This window comes from Scatophagus argus, chromosome 9, assembly GCF_020382885.2.
Source record: "Scatophagus argus isolate fScaArg1 chromosome 9, fScaArg1.pri, whole genome shotgun sequence".
Classification (NCBI taxonomy): domain Eukaryota; kingdom Metazoa; phylum Chordata; class Actinopteri; family Scatophagidae; genus Scatophagus; species Scatophagus argus.
In genome coordinates, this window is record NC_058501.1 from 19510889 (window position 1) to 19529010 (window position 18122).

At 40.7% G+C, this 18122-nt stretch overlaps 1 protein-coding gene across 2 annotated transcripts; it reads right to left on the bottom strand.

Annotated features, from left to right (window-relative positions):
• Positions 1-3852: 3852 nt before the first annotated feature.
• Positions 3853-16955, bottom strand: sh3d21 (SH3 domain containing 21). Of its 2 annotated transcripts, none has more exons than XM_046398949.1 (17): positions 16789-16955; positions 16063-16220; positions 15890-15947; positions 14798-14907; positions 14394-14484; positions 14246-14307; positions 14123-14162; positions 13554-13648; positions 13039-13140; positions 12623-12674; positions 9334-9393; positions 9118-9235; positions 8045-8210; positions 6510-6590; positions 6156-6361; positions 4490-4553; positions 3853-4363 (listed from the first exon to the last, which is right to left on the bottom strand). In XM_046398949.1, the coding sequence occupies exons 1-17, from the start codon at positions 16790-16792 to the stop codon at positions 4331-4333; spliced, it is 1500 nt and encodes a 499-aa protein (XP_046254905.1). In that variant the 5' UTR covers positions 16793-16955; the 3' UTR covers positions 3853-4330. The 2 variants fall into 2 exon arrangements, with proteins under 2 accessions (XP_046254905.1, XP_046254906.1); XM_046398950.1 differs by having other exon boundaries at positions 9343-9393; positions 16789-16954.
• Positions 16956-18122: the final 1167 nt, after the last annotated feature.

Consider the following 18122-nt stretch of genomic DNA (forward strand, 5'->3'; position numbering starts at 1 on the left):
ACACACCTCGGCTGTACCGTCGCATATATCGAGCGCACCCTGAGTGTCCATTTAAACTCAACAGCTGCTCGCTCGTTTGCCGCTCCTGCTCCTGTAGTGTTTCACTGACAGTTGCCAGTTTTGTCCATTCATAAGGGCCGTTTAATGAATCAAAATGTAGTAAATTCGTGGCTCGTTCCAGCCATTAAACTGGTCATATGATTTCGACACATAACTCTGCTTCAAGCTGGTGGTCGGCGTTTTCCCTCACCTGCCGGATTTGGGACCATAGCACCTGACCGCCCTCCTCACCCAGCTAAGTACACTGCTTATTATTGTGAACGCTGTTTTATATCTGTTTACTGCTTGTTGTGAAGGATGTTGTGGTTGGATTTGCTCATTGTGCGTGGCAGTAGACTGCTTTTTACCTGCGCTAATGGCGAGGCTTTACTCAGGGATGGTCAGTCCACCATTTGGGCCCAGACTGAAATGACTCTGCTGTTTCGTGATAGAAAATCAGCATAAATGTTTCCCAAAGAATAAACTTTAATGAGTTTTGTGACTTCCTGATATTTCGTCCAGTCCCACCTGGTTGAGGTCTTTTTAACATCTGCTGGGATTGGCACAGATGGCCTTGGCTCCGAGAGATGCGTTCACTGAACCTAATGATGCCTTCACTTTTCATTTAGCGCCACCAGCGGGTTGACATGTTTGTCTCTAAGTGAAATGTCTTGAGAGTTACTGATGAATGTCCTTTAAAGTATGTTGCAGACATTGAAGTTCCTGACAGGATTAATTTTAGTAGCTTTAGAGATCCGTTGACTTTTCGTCAGGTTTAGATTTTTTTCCCCCAGTTATTTAGACCCAAATACGCTCCAACTAGCCGTTCTCTGAGTTTAGAGGGAAACAGTGGATAACTTTGACACCTTGGTCAGGATGTTGGCTAACTCACACAAGCATTTAACTCTAAGCGCTGTTTGAAGCTTGGAGATGTTGTTTGTTAACTTCAGGCTTTAAGTTGTCTCTCTCTTGGCCCTGCTCTCTTTTCAGCTTGTCCTCAGGTGTGCTGGTTGCATTTGCTCTTATGCTGTTCATGCTGTGTTTGCTGGATACTAATTTCTCTGGATCTCTAATTTCTCATCTTTCGCTGCTGAAATTGGTTGTTTGTTCATTTCTGCTCCGATGCTTTTCATGTTTCATAGCTGGCTGCCTTTTCTGCTTTATGCTGTCAATAACTATGCATGTATGTATATATGTATGTACACTGGTAGTGACTAACTGTGCTGAATGAGATGAGTTCATTTTTTGCTCTCGGTCGTTTGGCATGCGCATTATGATGCTTTTGATGAGGTCTTAGTAGTTTCGTGACATACATCCTCATATGTTGTTGACAAATTTCCTTTTGTGTCATTTGTGGTATCTTGCGGGGAAATGGCCCACGCATAGCATACTCCACATAATAGCTGGTGTCAGGCTCTGGATGTAATGTGGTTTTGGGGATGGGGGGGTGGTGGTGGTCTTGTTAGCGTCACTCCCAAAACTGTGCTCTTCTCACTTGACTGAATGCACACACTAGGTGACGAGCTCAGCCAATATCAACGCTGTCTTCACATAATAAATCTGTTCCACGAGATTTGATTGACCTAACTATTGCTTGGTTGCCAATAAAGACTTCCAGATTATTGATGAATTGCCCACCACACTGGAGTGATGTTTGTACTGGACACTAACACCAGTCAGTTTTTAGTGGTTCGCTGATTTGAAGTATGAATTCTTGGCATGGCAAAAAAAAAAGCCTCACAAAAAGGGAAATAATCATGTCTGTGTGACATGTGTTCACATTCTTTCTGTCGGCCAATCTGAAGCACAAAACCTACTTCCTGGTGCTGTGAGGCTGGCGAGGCGCTGCTCGGAGGAAGGTCTTGGTTGGAGATGGAGTCAGGCCAAGGACTTCAACTGGAGCCATCCTCATGGTACAAGCTGTGCTGGAGGAGCAGATAGGCTTCAGGTTTGTCTTGAGGCCCACTCTGTTTTTAGATGGAGCCTACACTGAAGTGGTCTCTGTTGAGGTCCTGGAAAAGCCTCTCATGTGGTCACGGGCTTCCAGAAATCGGTGGCGTTGATGGTGCAGACTCTTTCATGTAGCTGTGTAATTATATTTGTATAAACCTCTTGTGAATTGCGTCTACCTCAAAGATCACGCTATCCAAAATATGTTTAGCTGGATACACAATTCAATATTTTGAATGATATCTTTTTCATTGTACATGCACATGTTAATTAGAGGAAACGTATATTTTAGCTTCATGGTAATCAGTAATGAAACAACACATCAGTAAAATTAACAGGAAAATCCATTTAGGGAAAGCCATAAAACTGAGCCACAACATGGCGTGGGAAAGATCTCTTCAGAGACAATCATAGTATGGACTGTCTGTGGCCTTTCCAGAAACCAGCCTTTACAGATAATAACTTCTAAAGCTGCATTCATGCCATTTAACCCCTGCTTTAAATGGTTAAGTTGTTATATTTTATCATAATGACCAAATTGAAAACATCTTTAAGTCTAAACAACAACAACATTTGGGACTGCATTATGATTCCTCTCAGTAAAAACAGCATTTTTAATATGTGGCAGATATATTGGCACTTCCCGTGAGGTCCTTGTTTATTTGTTTCTGCATCTGTCCAGCTCCTGCCTTCGTCGGAGGCAAACTGCTCTTTGTCAGTTCAACTCCTCTTTCTGTATTTCTAATTTTAACTCAGGGGAGTTTTTTTTTTCTCTCTTCTTGGTTTTTCTTGGTTTTTGACCTCTGAGCTCCAAACTGCCTCAGTTTTCAGTATACTCCCTCCAGGTCCATTTTAGCTGTCTTAAATTTCTCCTTTATTATGGTACACTGTGTTGTTGTTCTTGTTCGAGCCCTGCATTTCTTCCCATGGAGTTAAATATTCACGCAAGCTGTTTATCATCACTTACAGGAGTGCCTGCACTATAAGCATACTGTAAGCTGACATTATTGAATATTTTCAAGTTTTAAATTATGTTCCCTCGTGCAGGTCTTTACAGAAGTGTCATTTTTATCATTTAAAAATTCAAAACTATCTCAGTATCGACTTGTCCTTTGTTTGTTTAGTTTCATTTATTTCACTCCTTGTCCACAAGCGAGTGTGCCCTTCATGACCATTATTCAACACGGTATTTAAAAATAGTTTGTTCCCATGGCACTTTCAGAAGCACCCGGTCCCTGATGAGCTCCAGATGTTGTCCAGATGTGCTCTGGAGTGGGCGACACTAGTAGGCTTAGACACGAGCACATCAGCACCACCACCACCATTCGGAGCCAAAACCAAATCTGTACATCTTACTCTGAAGTTGACGCGGTCCAAATATGTTCAAGTTAAATAGCTCTGTGGTGGGTGCAAGGAATTTCTCATTAATTCTCTCCCACGCTCTCTACATCAGTCTCGATGAGTCACTGCGTTCAGAGTTTTCAGAGTGAGTCAGTTTTCCTAAGTGACACAGGATCGCTTTTCCTCTTAAATGCATAAGTGCAGATGACCACAAGCTCTCTATAATTCTTTTAGTGTTTCCACTAGACCCTTGCTTCGTCAAAGCACTATTCATTAACATCAGTCGTTTACTTAAATCTTAAAACATTTACTTTTCTGAATAAAATATATTTTCTGTTTTATAATGTCAGGTCACTTGTGGCAGTCCATTTCCACCAGTCCTGCAGAAGTTCAGGATTCTCTCTGTGTAGAATTATCATACAGTGCCCCCCAGTGGAGTAATGCGACATTACATTCTGGTGTGGAAATATAAAATTACCTGGATATCAGCCCATGTTATTGACATTCATTTAACAATACCCGTTTGGATGACTTAAAACTGTATTTTAGGTCTTTGCAAAAGACATCACAATACTTCCTCTTATGTACAGCAGCATATATTACACGTTTTGCTGATTAATGTTGTGAATGAGCAGTAAATCATACTAATGAATTTGACAGTCAAAAAAGAACAGTGTAAAACATCAGATCGGTAACAAAGTGTAACCCACTTAGGACCAAGATTCGTGATTTCCAGCAATCAAATGTATAAAAATTTTAACAGTACTTCATGTTAAAATCTGTTGAAGGATCAGGTTTCTCTGGTCCAGCTTGATCCTGTGTCCAGCTATGCTTTGTAATTAAGCCCTCATATGTGTGTCAGCAATGGGAGGACTCTGTTGTCTTCTCTTCTCAATCCCCAGCCCATGTTGGAAAAATGTTCATCTTGTTTAAATTTGCAGTACGGCAGCCTGTGTGGCACAGTGTCAGACAGCCTGCCCAGTCACAGTCTGTGTTGCACTTAATGCTTCATCTTCAAACTCTGCACGTCTTCCTGTGTGGGAAAGACATTTTTTTTTTTTAGTTATACCAAAGTCATGATCTTGGGAACCACAACTTCTGTATTCTTTCTTGTTGCAATACGCAGTAGGCAGTAAATACGAATGAATGCCTCACTGACCTGCAGTGCCAGCCGTTTGTTTCTCTCCTCCCTCAATTCTTCTTTCATTTCCTGCATGTCTTGCCTGATCAAAGAGAGAAAGAAACAAAAAGTTTGCAGATGTGGGTACTCAAGGTCAAGCTGTGCTACTGTACATACGGGCTACAAGTCAAATGAATAAGTGAAGGTATAGGAATTTAGAATATCACGTTTCTAGTGGGGATGAATTAGAAGAAACAGAAATATCCTTGTTTATGATTGCGCCAATTAATCTTCAGAAGTGAAAAGCACATTGGATAATTGTCCTGTTTGGGCTGGTTTTACAGTTAACATGTCTTTAAAGTGTCTATGATCAATATTGTTTTTATAACAGTGTATCATAAAATAATGTAACAATGTGAAAGTGGTCGCTCGTGGTGATGAACCTATGGAGAACTGACACCTGAATTTGCAGCTCCTGTCAGCTTTATGAAGCTTAATGCAAGTTTAAACTCATTGTTCATTGTTTTTGGTAATGATGCCTTTGATTTTCTGTTTTCGTTTGCCCTCACCGGTCTTTTTGGCCACAGCAGGCAGCTGTTTAGTTTGAAAAAGCTATACAAGCCTAGTCAGCAGCAATCAGCAGACAGACACAGTTACAGGTTAGTTTGGAGCGTGAAGCAGCTGCCAGAATATTTGCAAGAGGAGTTAGTAGAGACCTAAAATGAGTTAAACAAGAGTGCGTGAGAGAAGTTTTACCTTCTCCAGGTACAAAATCAAATGTTAACATCACAAGTGTTTCTAACTTGATTCCAGTATGACACCATGATGAAAGTTGACACTCAGCAAGAGAGTACGCTTCAACAGAGCAGACAGGATTGTCTTCAGCAGCGTTTCTTTAGCTTTATTACTATTCATCTCTAAATTGCAAATTCTGGAACGTCTACAACATGACAACAGATATAAATTAATTTCTTGATGAAACACTGATTTTGGCAGGTAGCCATGTTCACACCTTTACAAACATTTATGGCCTGGTGTGGTTGCCCAGCGCTTGATTTGAGTAACTGATTGAACCTGTTGTCGGGCTAAAGCAAGGTGGAGCTATACTGGGAATTACTGGGTTTCACAATACTCAGTGGGTCCATAAAAATGATTACAAGTTGCATCAGTTTAGTAAGTGAAACAAATGTGTGGGTGGACTGTGGGTGTGTGCTTTAAGATGAAAAACAACAAGCTGTTAAGCAAAAATGGAAAGATGTTTTTTTCACACCTTTAGGGTTCAGACGTTCAGTGGCCATGAAATCATTCATGTGTCTGCAGCTGCACACAGCATGTTAACCAACCAGGCGTCTGTGATGGTTCAAATCCAATACTTCTAACACTGTTCAGTCCATTTTTTTTTCCCTCTGGACTGAACGTTTAAATTTAGTACAAAGCTCAGATTGCTCCCTTAGGCTTTGATTAGTCACTTCCTGTATCTGCCAGTGTCCACAAACACCAAAAATTCATTTGGGATGGAAAAGTCCCTCTGTGCCTTCTGAGTCGGGGACAAAGAGAAGCTTGAGTGTTGTATTGTCCCTTTTGTATGATTTTCTTTGACAAGATTTTTAACAATACAGTAGCTTTTCTCTTCTTGCATACACCTTTCTGATAAACTGAATCAGTTGCTCGGGGTTTAAAAATACCCACAATGGATATTACTCACTCATGTCGTGCCTGTAGCAGCTCCAGAGCCATCCTCAGCTCTCTGACCTCAGCATGCAGGCTTTCCATAGATGGTTCTTCTTTATGGGTCACAGTTCTGCCATCCACAGCTACTTTGGGTGCTGCTTCTGCTGGTGCTGGTTGAACTTGAGGCGGCGTCTTGGGTCGACTGGGCTTTGCAGGAGATGGCAGGAGATTTTCTGTACCCTGTAATGTATTTGGTGTCTTTGTGACATTGTATAGACTACTGAACTTCAGTGGCTTTATGCTAAAATATTAACTCATCCAAATGAAATGTAAAATACACTGTACAAAATATGTTAGATGCTTTACTGAAGCAGCCAGTGTCACAAACCTTTTGTAAAGCAGGTAATTTCTCTGTCTGTATCTTTTTTTGTGATAATTCTGGTTCTGTCTGATCAGTGGCAATCTGGGCCTGCAAAGGAGCATAAGACATGCTTTAAAGATAAACAATGCAAACAATCATTCCTCACAACCAGCCTCAGGGAATCTTATTCCTAAACCATGTCAACTTTAGACCTGTGTCTGTCTTTTGGAAAGCCATGTACAAACCATAGAAATAGGGATGCACTGGTCTGATACTGATCAGGTTTTGGTCCAGTATTGATTTAAATAGCAACAGAAACATTTAGAAACATTTCAAACATAACAACAAGCTTAAGTAAGTACAGTCTGGCACTAGGCCTGATAGGATGAAGGCTCAACAGTATATAATAATGCACTGCAAGGTATGTACACCTGTCCAGGAGATGCTCATCATTCTCTGTGTCCCTACTGTCTCATCTTATATATCTTTTAATTAAATTAAATCAGCAGATACCCAAAGCCCAGGTATCTGTATCAGGACTGAAAAGATAAAGATACTTTGAAGAATGAATTCCTTTGTTTCCAAGAAAGACTTTCAGTAATCCATAGAGTTCAGGTCAGGACTTGTTTCTGTTGAGCAAACACATCTTGTGGCTACAAGATGTGTTTCTCTATTCTGAAGTATTGCAAGTGCAGAATTGATCTCTTCCTCTCTCTCTGTATGACTGCTGAACCTAGGTACTAGTATTGGTAACAGAGCCCAGAGGAGCTAACATTTATCATTCATGGCACAGAACTATTAGCTGTTAATGAATAGCAAACTGTGCTGAAAATACACTGTAGGGACAAAAGTATTCAGACGCCTGACCATTACACAGGGACCGCCCATTCTAAATACACAGAAATTAATATGGAGTCGCTTGTCACCAACTCATCCAGCCATGTCTGTATGGACTTTGCTTTGTGCACTGGGGCACAGCCATGTTGGAATAGAAAAGGGCCTTCAACAAACTTTTGTCACAAAGTTGGAAGCATAGCATTGTCCAAAATGTCTTGGTATGCTGAAGCATTAAGATTTCCCCTCACTGGAAGTAAGGGGCCAAGCTCAACCTCTAAACCAGCCCCATACCACACCTGAATTAAATAATAAAGAGGTGTGTCCCAGTACTTTTGTCCTTATGGTGTAACTTGACATGGAAATACATCAGTAATGTGGACTGCAGACTGGCATAACACTAAAGCACCATATGGGCTCTGAAAAGCAAGGCACCAATAAATGTGTTCAGTTGTATTTTAAGAAAGTCTTGCTCCCCTGAATGGAAAAAAACAATAAGTTCTTATAATTGGAAAGTATACACTAGATAAAGTAGGGAGTTGCCTCGTTGATACGGTGATAATCTGAAGTTGCAAAGGTTGTCCATAGAAATGGCGGTTAGCGCTACTCATGTGGTTTGGCAGGTTGTCAGCGCGTCCTGCCGCAGTTAAGGGTTCATTGTGTCCCTTCTGTGTTGTTCATACTTGAAGGAAAGTGACAAGTGATAAGACAATGAGTGTGTCACTCACGTGGACTGCTGTGACCAGGCCTGATGGTGGTCTCCTCTGAGGGGGTTTGGCTCTATTTGCTGTGGGATGACTCAGCTTTTCAGTCTGCAAATCCATTCCATCAAACTGGTCAGTCGCTTTCTCCTCCGGCTGTTTTGGTGAAGCAGGAGCGACATCTCCGTTGGCTCTACGGAAAATAAAAGTGCAGTTTTATGAGATTTAAATTTACGTCAACCTTTGATTAAAGTAAATAAGAAAAAAAAAGTGAGGAATGTATCTCAAATTCTGTGATTGCATTTTTGGTGAAAGAAAACTAGTGTGCAAGACATACTTCACATTCTCAAGGGAAATAAAAACCCACTTTGAATGTGGTTTTCAGTTGCCTACATTAAGACGGGTGCAGGTGCAGAGAGTGGCGGGTACAGCTATCTTATTTTGTCCTGGCATACATTTCACTTTCACAGCTCGTGACCAATGATGGCAGATCTCCAGAGCCGCAACTTTACTTCAGTGATCTTTTATGCTTTGATTAGACCTGATACGAGGTTTATGAGGAAGATTGAACTTTTTAAAAAAAGTTAAAAAAGATAAAGTTGTAGTAAACTGGAAAATTATGTCTTAACACATTTGGTAGGAAACAATTTTCAGAAAAAAAAGCTTGTTCTTCATTAGCAGCTCCCTTAAGACAGGGCAGTTTTTGTTTTCTCAGTTGTGTGTGAGCCTGCTTGTGTTTGTGTGCGTTTTGCTCAGGAAACAGGAAATGGGCTGCTCTCGTCTGTTTAGGTCCTATCTGACTCATCCCAGAGTTTCCACTGAGCAGCTAAAGGTCGGGCATCCTGGCATTCTTCTTTAAGGGCACCGTGGCAACCAGTGGCGGCTACCAAAACCTTTAACATCTAAAGGCACCGCTCTGCATGCCAGACCAAAGAGAAGAAAGTGTTCCTGACATTTCCTGAAGGCCTTTTGCTTTAGAAAGTTTGCACATGAATTACCGTTCATGTCCCCGAGTTGGCAGACAAATTCTCTCGTAAGTCTTTAGTGGTTTTGCTCACAGATTAGTTAAGACACACGGTATCAGAGACGCTTTCACTCACTTGGGTAAAACTTTGTTGGGTTTTTCTTTGACTGGAGGTGGACTGGGCTTGCTGATGGATGGCAGCTTGACTTTTGTTGGAGGATTGCTTCTCAGGTCCTTAACCTCTGGTTTATCATCTGTAAAGCAAGTCCATCACATTAATCCGCAATATTGTTGACTTTGAAAGGAATGCATCACGTTAATGTTACAGTGTAAGTATAATAAGAGCAACTACCATTTATACCTTTTGTCTTTAGTGGGCCACCTTTCTCCATAGCTGAGTCCTCTGTCTTCACTGAAAAAGTAGCAGTGATTGAACCATTAGCACAAATAGAAACTGTCACTGGTGACGTTATGAATAATAGTATTAATATAGCAGGCTGCTGCTAAAAGGAGCATTGCTGCTCAGCAAATCTGCCTTTGATAAATAAAAGTTTGTTTGCACACCTCATGCAGGTGTGGCTCCTCCCTGCTGATATATTATCTGTTCTGCTTGTTTTGACATCAACCCACATGTTAATGTATTATTGTTTTCATTGCTTTGGAGAGCCGTAACACTGCCAGGAAAAAGCTACGGGCTTATTTTGTTAGTCAAGAATTTTAATTTGTTTATTCCAGAAAGTATTATTATTTAATGTGGTGGCGAAAAAAAGAAACAATGCTTCTGGTCTTTTAATTAAACTGTAAATTAGTTTATGAGCCGTTGCATGGGAAGGCAAAGTTGTGCACATCACTGGAGCAGATCAGGTCACAGCTGTATCCAATAGCAGTGAAGTAACGGTACCCAAGGGTCTCAACAAGTTCCTCGGGGATAGGCACTCTGGCCCAGCTCACAGAAAAAAATACAGCCTCTGAGAGGACTTTGCTTTAGACTCTGAGAGAATAGATGCTTGAATTAGGAAGCTCAGTGAACTGAAGGTAATGTGAGAGGTTCCTATTTGCCATGCAAGACAAGTGCTTATTTCCAGCAGAAGAGGTTGAGGAGCCTGGTTACAGCTCTGCTAAAGAAATATAAGCACATATCTAAGTAAAGTAAAACTGCTTTAATTCACAGCCCTAATAAAGAGCATAACACACTTTGCATAACGCTTCACACTCAGAGATGCATAACGGACCAAATGAGAACACAGGAAGCCTACCTTGAGTGTTCAAAGCATTGTGCAACATTCCCTCTCAAGCAAACCATCCACACAGCAGCAGCTGAAGTGTTGCCTCTCGTGCTGTTGTGAAAATCTCTGTGACAGAACTCTCCTCCATCCCCCCACCCCCTTGTTTCCTCCAAGACTCCCGAACCGTGTCACATGACCAGCCCAACCATCCCCCCATCTAAGTCTGAGACTTCCTGTGAAATCTTATGAGTGATACTGTGCGGGGAAAAAGAAAAACGCTGTAATGAGTGTAATGAGCCACAAATACAAATTATGAGACTTGCAAGTTGTACCACTGACAGCACTCCTCAGCTGAAACCTGACAAGAAGCCACATCCTGCTCTGCGTGGCTTGCAGATCTGATTTCTACATCTTATTGTTTCAAAGGCTGTAAATGATCGTTCACTCTTATTTGTAATCACCAACTAAACAAGTAAAATTCTGGCCATCATAACTATGAGGATACATCGAGGGATGACGATCACAACAACTCTTATACGCAAATAATCCAAACTTTTGCAAGGAAAATCTACTTCCCAAAAACAATATTACATTGAGTCAAAGTTGGTGACAAACCCGAATAAAATCTGCGAAAGTCGCTTATCTGCCTGAGGCTATCAGACTTTACGACACACATGTAGCCTCCAGATCTGTGCGTCCTAACTGACCTTAATTTTTACTGAGTTTTACTGTGTGTGTCAAGGAGACTTTTATCTGTTTATTTATATACTGTTTTTGCCTTTTACTTACTGTGATGCTGGGACAAACTAATTCCCCCCACCCTCAGGGATCAATATAGGTTGATTCAGTTCAATTCAATTCAGTTATCTCACCTTGGCCTGGTGACCAAATGGACTCTTGTGCTTAATGGTAGGTTATGCCACGGTCTTGGTGAATATTGGATTTTGATTGACTGAGGTGTCAGTTAATTCCTGATAATGGACACATCGTAAATAGTTCCAGTGAAAATGTTTGTTATTCATTCTGTGTAAAAGCGGTGGCTGTGGACATCTCGACATTAGAAATGATTTACATGAGGAAAAAAAAAAAAATCTGAATATCAACGCTGGGTGCATTCAGTCCTTTAGTGCCTCATCCTCACCACAGGATGGCAACTGTAACACACAAGCTGCAAGCGGCCTACGCGGCCTCTCTGACTTTGCTGACACTATGCGATCATTACATATTTTCCGAACTACTTAGGATGAGGATGAGTCATGTGTTTGAGACAATGACATGGCTGGATAGTCAAAAAGTCCTGTTGTTAAACATACTGTCAAACTATATTGCTGTATGTCAGCCATACACAATGTTATTGACTTTGAATCTTGTTAGTGTTAGCTTTCTGTCTCACAACTGAAAGGACTAGAAATATCACCCGTTGCCAAGTCATTACGGGCACAGGAAGGTAGTGATTGTTCCAGGTGTTAGTCAAACCCTCAGGTGTTACCAGGAATGGAGTTGCGTGCAACTGCAAAATGCCTGTGATTGCAAAATGGAAATTAACGTTTTGTTTTTTTTTTCTTTGGTAAGTGAAAATGGTATAAGGTGGAGGCCAGAACCTTCTGACGCACATCAACCCTGATATGGGACATTGTCAGACGTTAATCTTTATATATGTTCTAGTTAGCTTGCACTGTTATGTAAGGTTCATTTAATCTAAAAACAGAAGATCACTGTGTCAGGAACATGTTGGCAAAACTCCAAATTATTTCCTCATTCAGTAAAACTAGTCTTTTCTTTCTTGTAATGATGAATAAAAACGGTGTAAAAGTTATTCAGGCTAAAGTCAGCACTGGCAAAATGGTCAGATAACACTGATGTGTGTTTTTATGTTGCTGCTGGTAGAGGTGTGGCTACAGTTAAATAAAGCTGTCAGATAAACACAGTGGAGTGCAACGTGTAATATTTGCCTCCAAGTTGTAGTCAAGTCGAAACAAGTAAGCATTAGATAGAACTATTCAAGAAAAGTACAAACACATCATTATCATACTAATCTACAGTTCTGGAGTTGTCTGGTGTACTTGAACGCAGGTGAAAATGGAGGAAACAGAAGCTCAGTTAATTAATGTAGTGACTTAATACTGCAGGGGTTTGTTTGTTTCAGCTTCACGTTGAAATGAAGTTGATTGGGAGGCCATTTTGGCTGCTTTTATACCAAATACTGAACCCAAGCAACATTTCTGCCAAGCACTCCCTCCACTAAAACAACAGTCCAGACTGTCAGCCCACTGCCAGGCTAAACACCACTGCAGCCAGAAGCTATGAGTCAGAAGAAAACCTCTAAAACATAAAGCCTGGTAGCTCCCCACTCTGTCAAGCAGCTTTTGTTCCCGAGGCGCAGTGTTTGACCAATGCAACATGCTGTTTTCTTACCTGAGGGTTTCTTGTCGCTGTTGCGTGCAGGAGGTTGGCTTGTGGTCTTAGACTAGAGAAAGACAAACAAAAAACTCAAACAGGTTAGCAAGTACGTCCCCTTGTGAATTAAAGGCATCTCTATTTTACACACTCTTTCCACTGAGGGAATTTTGAGTGAGTAATTCCAAAACAGTGGATGTTAAAGACACCCATGACTCACTACATACTGGCTGCAGACTTGCTAAAGTAACACAAATGCCAGCCAGCTACAGCTACTTTGTATTTTGAACCATTTGAAAATATTAAAAAAGTACAGCAGGTATGAATTACTGTAAAGTATGCCCATAGTTCCATGTTAGCACAATGCAATTGTCGAATCTTGAATAGTCCGGTCCCACAGTGATATTGTTGACAATGTATTTTAGTCCACTCACTTGCAGACTGCCTACTGGTGGTATCACCATGACAAAGTTATCAGGAAAGAAACCACGGCGTCCGTTTAGCTCTCCCTCCCACCAGCCTTCATCTTCTGTTTCCTTCACATGGAGATTAAAGAGTCACATCAGAAGCTCAAACATAGTGGTGCCCTTTGGGACGTGAAATTGCTGCTCAAGAGGTTACCAAATGGTCAAGCAAAACATGGCTGCCTTTTTATCAATTTATCACCCGAGGCATCTCAGAAATCTTTTTCCTGTCATGCATTATCTTTGGAAAACTGCCACATTTTTGTCATTAAAAACAAGAAATGTGCGTCATCTTGTGCGCCGTGTCGCATGATTTCCTTAAAAGTGACATAACTAGTTTGACTGGATAAACAATAATGATACACCTGCAGCTGCTTTGTAAGAAATTGCACCCAGAGGAGTTTATGAGTCTATTAAAGGTATGACATCATGGGAAAACGCGATGTAAAACAATGCCAGAAAATAACAACACACGGTGTCCAAACCTTTGTCAGTATCACGACGATGTCTCCTTTTTTCATATCCAGCTCATCCTGTGCTTTGGCCTTGTAGTCAAACATGACTTGGCAACATTCTGTTACTGAGAAGACATAGTATAAGAGATGACATGAAACCTAAGCATTATAGCACATGTGTGGCAGGAACACTGATGACTAATCTTATCATCCTTGTGTACAACCTTCACATCACTTAGTCGGAATGAGGTTATGACAGGTGGAGATAAAAGCTGTAAACCTTGATCCCAGAGGAATGTTTCACTATGACGTGACTCTCTGTGCAGTGATTAATCAGGCCACACTACTGTATGTATTTAGATGTGACCGGGCCAATAAACCATTCAGGTAAAAGTACGGGAATTACCACTTGTCACATGATGATGACGGTGTGTCTGGGTATAAACAGACCTGTCGAGTTGCTTTTGAAACGCTGTTCAAAAATAGAAACTGTGCCTAAAGTCAGGGTGTCCCCGTCCATGTGCAAACAGTTTGAGAGCGAGCATATGCTTTATAGCAGCTTGTGTGATATGATTTATTAAAAAAAAGAGGGAACTTACAATTTTTTTCTTTGTTTCTTACACTTGTCCTTTGAGATATCTATATGAGGACACAAACGAAGTATATTAAGTCCACGGTAAGCAATTCTTGTGTTTCAGAAAGGTTTTCTATGCTTTATGTACCTCTTTATTGAATACTGCATTAGCGAGCTTAGGTCTTGCCTTGCCTTCATTGTGCTTGACGTCTGTAAAAAGAAGAGCAGTAATGATGAGTTTATATATGTGTGGAAAAAGGTGCAAAATAATAAGCTGAAGTTTTGGCTTTACCAACTTTTAGGTGAAACAAAAATTTCTTGGACAAAATTTGACGGAAACGCTCCCACTTTGCCATTTTTCATCCCCATCCACCATCCATCTTCAATCTGTTGTGTAAACGATATCAAGGAGAGATTTGAGTATAGCATTTTGTAGCACACTAACATCAGCATCCAGTGTACCTTCCAGGGATTACAATCAGATTATTTAAGATCTGATCCGATTAAATCATCGTTTCTATGAACAGGAAACATGCTTTTGAAAAATAAAATACCACAATAACCAAACCAGACTGACTGTGCTACTTAAGCAACCAGGAAGTAAACAGGAGACTACCACATATTGTTGGCATAACATCAGTGCTGTATTATTTGAGATCAAGCGTGACTGTTTGAATAGCAATAAGAGGGAAGACTCTACCTCTCTGATGATCTCTATAATCTCCCCAACTTCCAGCTCCAGCTCATCTTCATGCGCGGGGTTGTAGGCATACGTTACCTCGCATTTCCTCGTCTGTTTCATCCTCTGAGCTGGAAAGAGAAAGAATCACCAGCCACATCAACAGAGCGATGTTAAGTTTTCAATTCACGTGTAATGCTGAAGAAGAGAAACTAAAGCTCGATGATGGCGTGTTTAGCTTGACGGGAGGCAGAACAGTCGATTCTCAACAGTAGAGCGCTGAGACTGCAAAGCACTTGGCACTCATTCGTGTTTCTAACGTGTCTAATCCCTCAAAGACAGTTTTCATCGGCTCTTTTTTCATACATCATAATCAGGATTTGTGTGGTGAAGAATCGGATGTGGCAGACGTATATTTACAGTCAGCCTGCTTGCTGCACTGTCTCGCTGAGTGCCTGCACCACACTAACCACAATTCTTAAACACTTGTCTTTTTAGACCATAAAAGTTACAAAAGAAAAGCCAGCCTGTTTTTAAATAGATTGTTGAATTATTTCCAGGGCATGTTTTGAGATGAGATAAGACGTTTATGTTGTAATGTGTGCAGATTTTTAACTAATCTAAATAAATGCTACAGTTATCTCTGATTGACTGACAATGACCTAATGTGCTTGACGCTGCGATGCCAGAAGGCAATTAAATCTGCATTTTGAATACATACACGTATCCAACAGATTAATTTATTTGCAAATGAGGGGTTTCACTCCAAATGAAGTAACTGATACTATCTACCAACAAAATGATGTAAAAGTTCACTACATTTTGGGGGAATGTGAAACTTAAGAGCAGATGTTTGTGGACAAACGGCTATGTCTTTTTAAAAAGATAAAATTATTTTCTTTTCAATTATTGACTCATATTGTGTTTGTGTTTGCCTCATAAACTGCCTGGGTCCAACATATCTGTCCAAAACGTCTGATCACATTAAATATCGTCTGGTATGTCAAGCAAAATAATTTTCAAAATTTGAACACTTCATGTGCTTTTTGGACAAAGTATTTGATAACAGTGAAGAACGTAAAGATTGCTGAGAATTTAAACTTAGCATTGTACTTTTTCTAAGGCTTCGTGGTTCCCTCTTGCTGTCACCCATCAAATAGACTGGCACCTCCTGCAATGAAAAACCAAAACGGATCATATTTTAACACACGTGGATAAACATGAACACATATGTACACACAGCTCAGTGACGTTACAGTGTCGCACGCTGCGTAGTGTTAACACACCTTGACAAAGTTGGCAGGGAAGATGCCTCTCTTCCCTCTCAGCTCCCCCTCCAGCCATCCCTCCTCGCTGGCCTTGGTGACGTCTTTGACCACATCCCCTGCTCTCACTGTCATCTCATCTTCCATGGTGCCCTCAAAGTCGATCAGCACCAGCACCTCTGCAGTGCGGCCGTAAATGGGGCAGAAAATTAGATTCTTTGTATAAACGCTGGTGTACTTGCTTCACAAAGCAATGTGTCCTGACATTTCAAAACCAAGACAAATCTCAATGCAGTGGAGGCTAACCAAGGAAAATGCCTTTGAGCAAATGTAGATTGTTACTGATAAATCTTTTTTTTTTTTTTTTTATCATTCCTTACAAGTAGAAAAGTCTATTTTCCATGTCATTACACAACTGAATAATCAACAAATTACAAACAAAATCAGCCACTTAGATAAAAACCTATGCGTACATACAAAAAACACAATGACCCTAATTCTCCAGATCACACAAATGCATTTGTTATGCAGTGGTGTCTAACACAGTACTGCTTTAGTTTTATTTGTGAGTCAGTTAAAAGTACTATCATCAGCATTTTGTACAGACACAAATCCACTACATATTTACATTGTGCTCTTCGGGTTTTACCACCAGATCTTTAGAATCAAAGCGAACAGGCATCTGAGAGGATTAAAACATCAAGAAACTCCACCAGTACATTAGAAAAAGCGATATGATTGACTCACCCATGGTGTCTTTCTGTCTTTATCCTTTGGATTTGAATATGTAATTCCTTCACAAAGCAGCAAACACACTCTTGAGCAGAAGGAGAACTGAAACTGCGGTTGTCTAAGACTGAGAGATATGGCAGCCAAGGCCCTTCTTCCTACTTGTCAAAGATTAACATTGAGCAACTTTTCCTGAGGCTAGTCATGGCAAGTCAACAGCAAGGAGTAGGATGGGTCATACACTACTCTGAGAGAGGGGGGGGGAGAAGGAGGACGGAGGGAGGCAGTGGAGAACAGGTACGACAGGTTTGTAAAGAAAACACGGCTCATGAAAGGTGAGGGTTAAAATGGAGCATGACAATATGGTTTATCTGCAGCCACAAAAATATTTAAAGGACAAAAGTCAGTATGCACCAGCAGCGTGACTAAACTTTACTCCAGGTTTGTTGCACTCACTCATTCAGTCATACATCTGCATTCTGCGTGATGTCAAGCTTGCTATAGATTTAACAAAAATTTAAACTCTGAATGTGTGTCTGTGATGTTGCTGTTGTTGTTTTTTTGGTGTGTCCCTTCAGGCAGGTCAAGTGGCAGGTCTTTTCTAAAAAGCAGAACCAGACTACGCAAGAGAGAATTTCACACACCAAAATTACAAAGAGCAAAGAACTGCACCAGAATGCATGGTATAGGAAGATAAGGTTGTTTTTTGTAATATATAGGCTGTAGTTGGGGTGACTCAGGCTCCCTCCCCTTCTTTTGTCCAGGGAAATATATTAGGTCATTAGGCTAAGTCATCAGACATGGAGACCTGCTCCACTTTAGTACTTTATTAAGCAACTCCACTGTTGAATGATAGTGACTGAGTCATATCAGTCTAGTCATTAAACATGGTGTAGGTGTTTTTGTCCTGTAAGTTTTTTTTCTTGGACAAAACTCAGTGACCGCTTTCCAAAAGTACAAACAGGATAAAAGCTGTTTATCAATCAGTACAAATAAGTGAAAGAGTGGCCACGCAGTGTGGTTGATGCAGAGTACCCAGAATACATTGGGAACATAGAGGAAGCATAGCTGTAGGTTTTACACAGAGCTTTAACACGTCTTTATTAATATCATATCCACAGATATTCACATGAATCTACCAAAGATGTAACATGTTTAACATGGTGAGTGAGTCACTGTGGGGTTGAAGAAATATATTAGGCCCAACAAAAATGTGGTTGCATTTCCTAATTATTTGTTCAGAAATACAAGGCGTCAGTATCATCAGATCAAGATGTTTTGCCGTGCAGCTTCTGTAGTCATTTATGTACAAACTTAAACAACTGGGGGTCTCCGTGTATATTATCATGGGC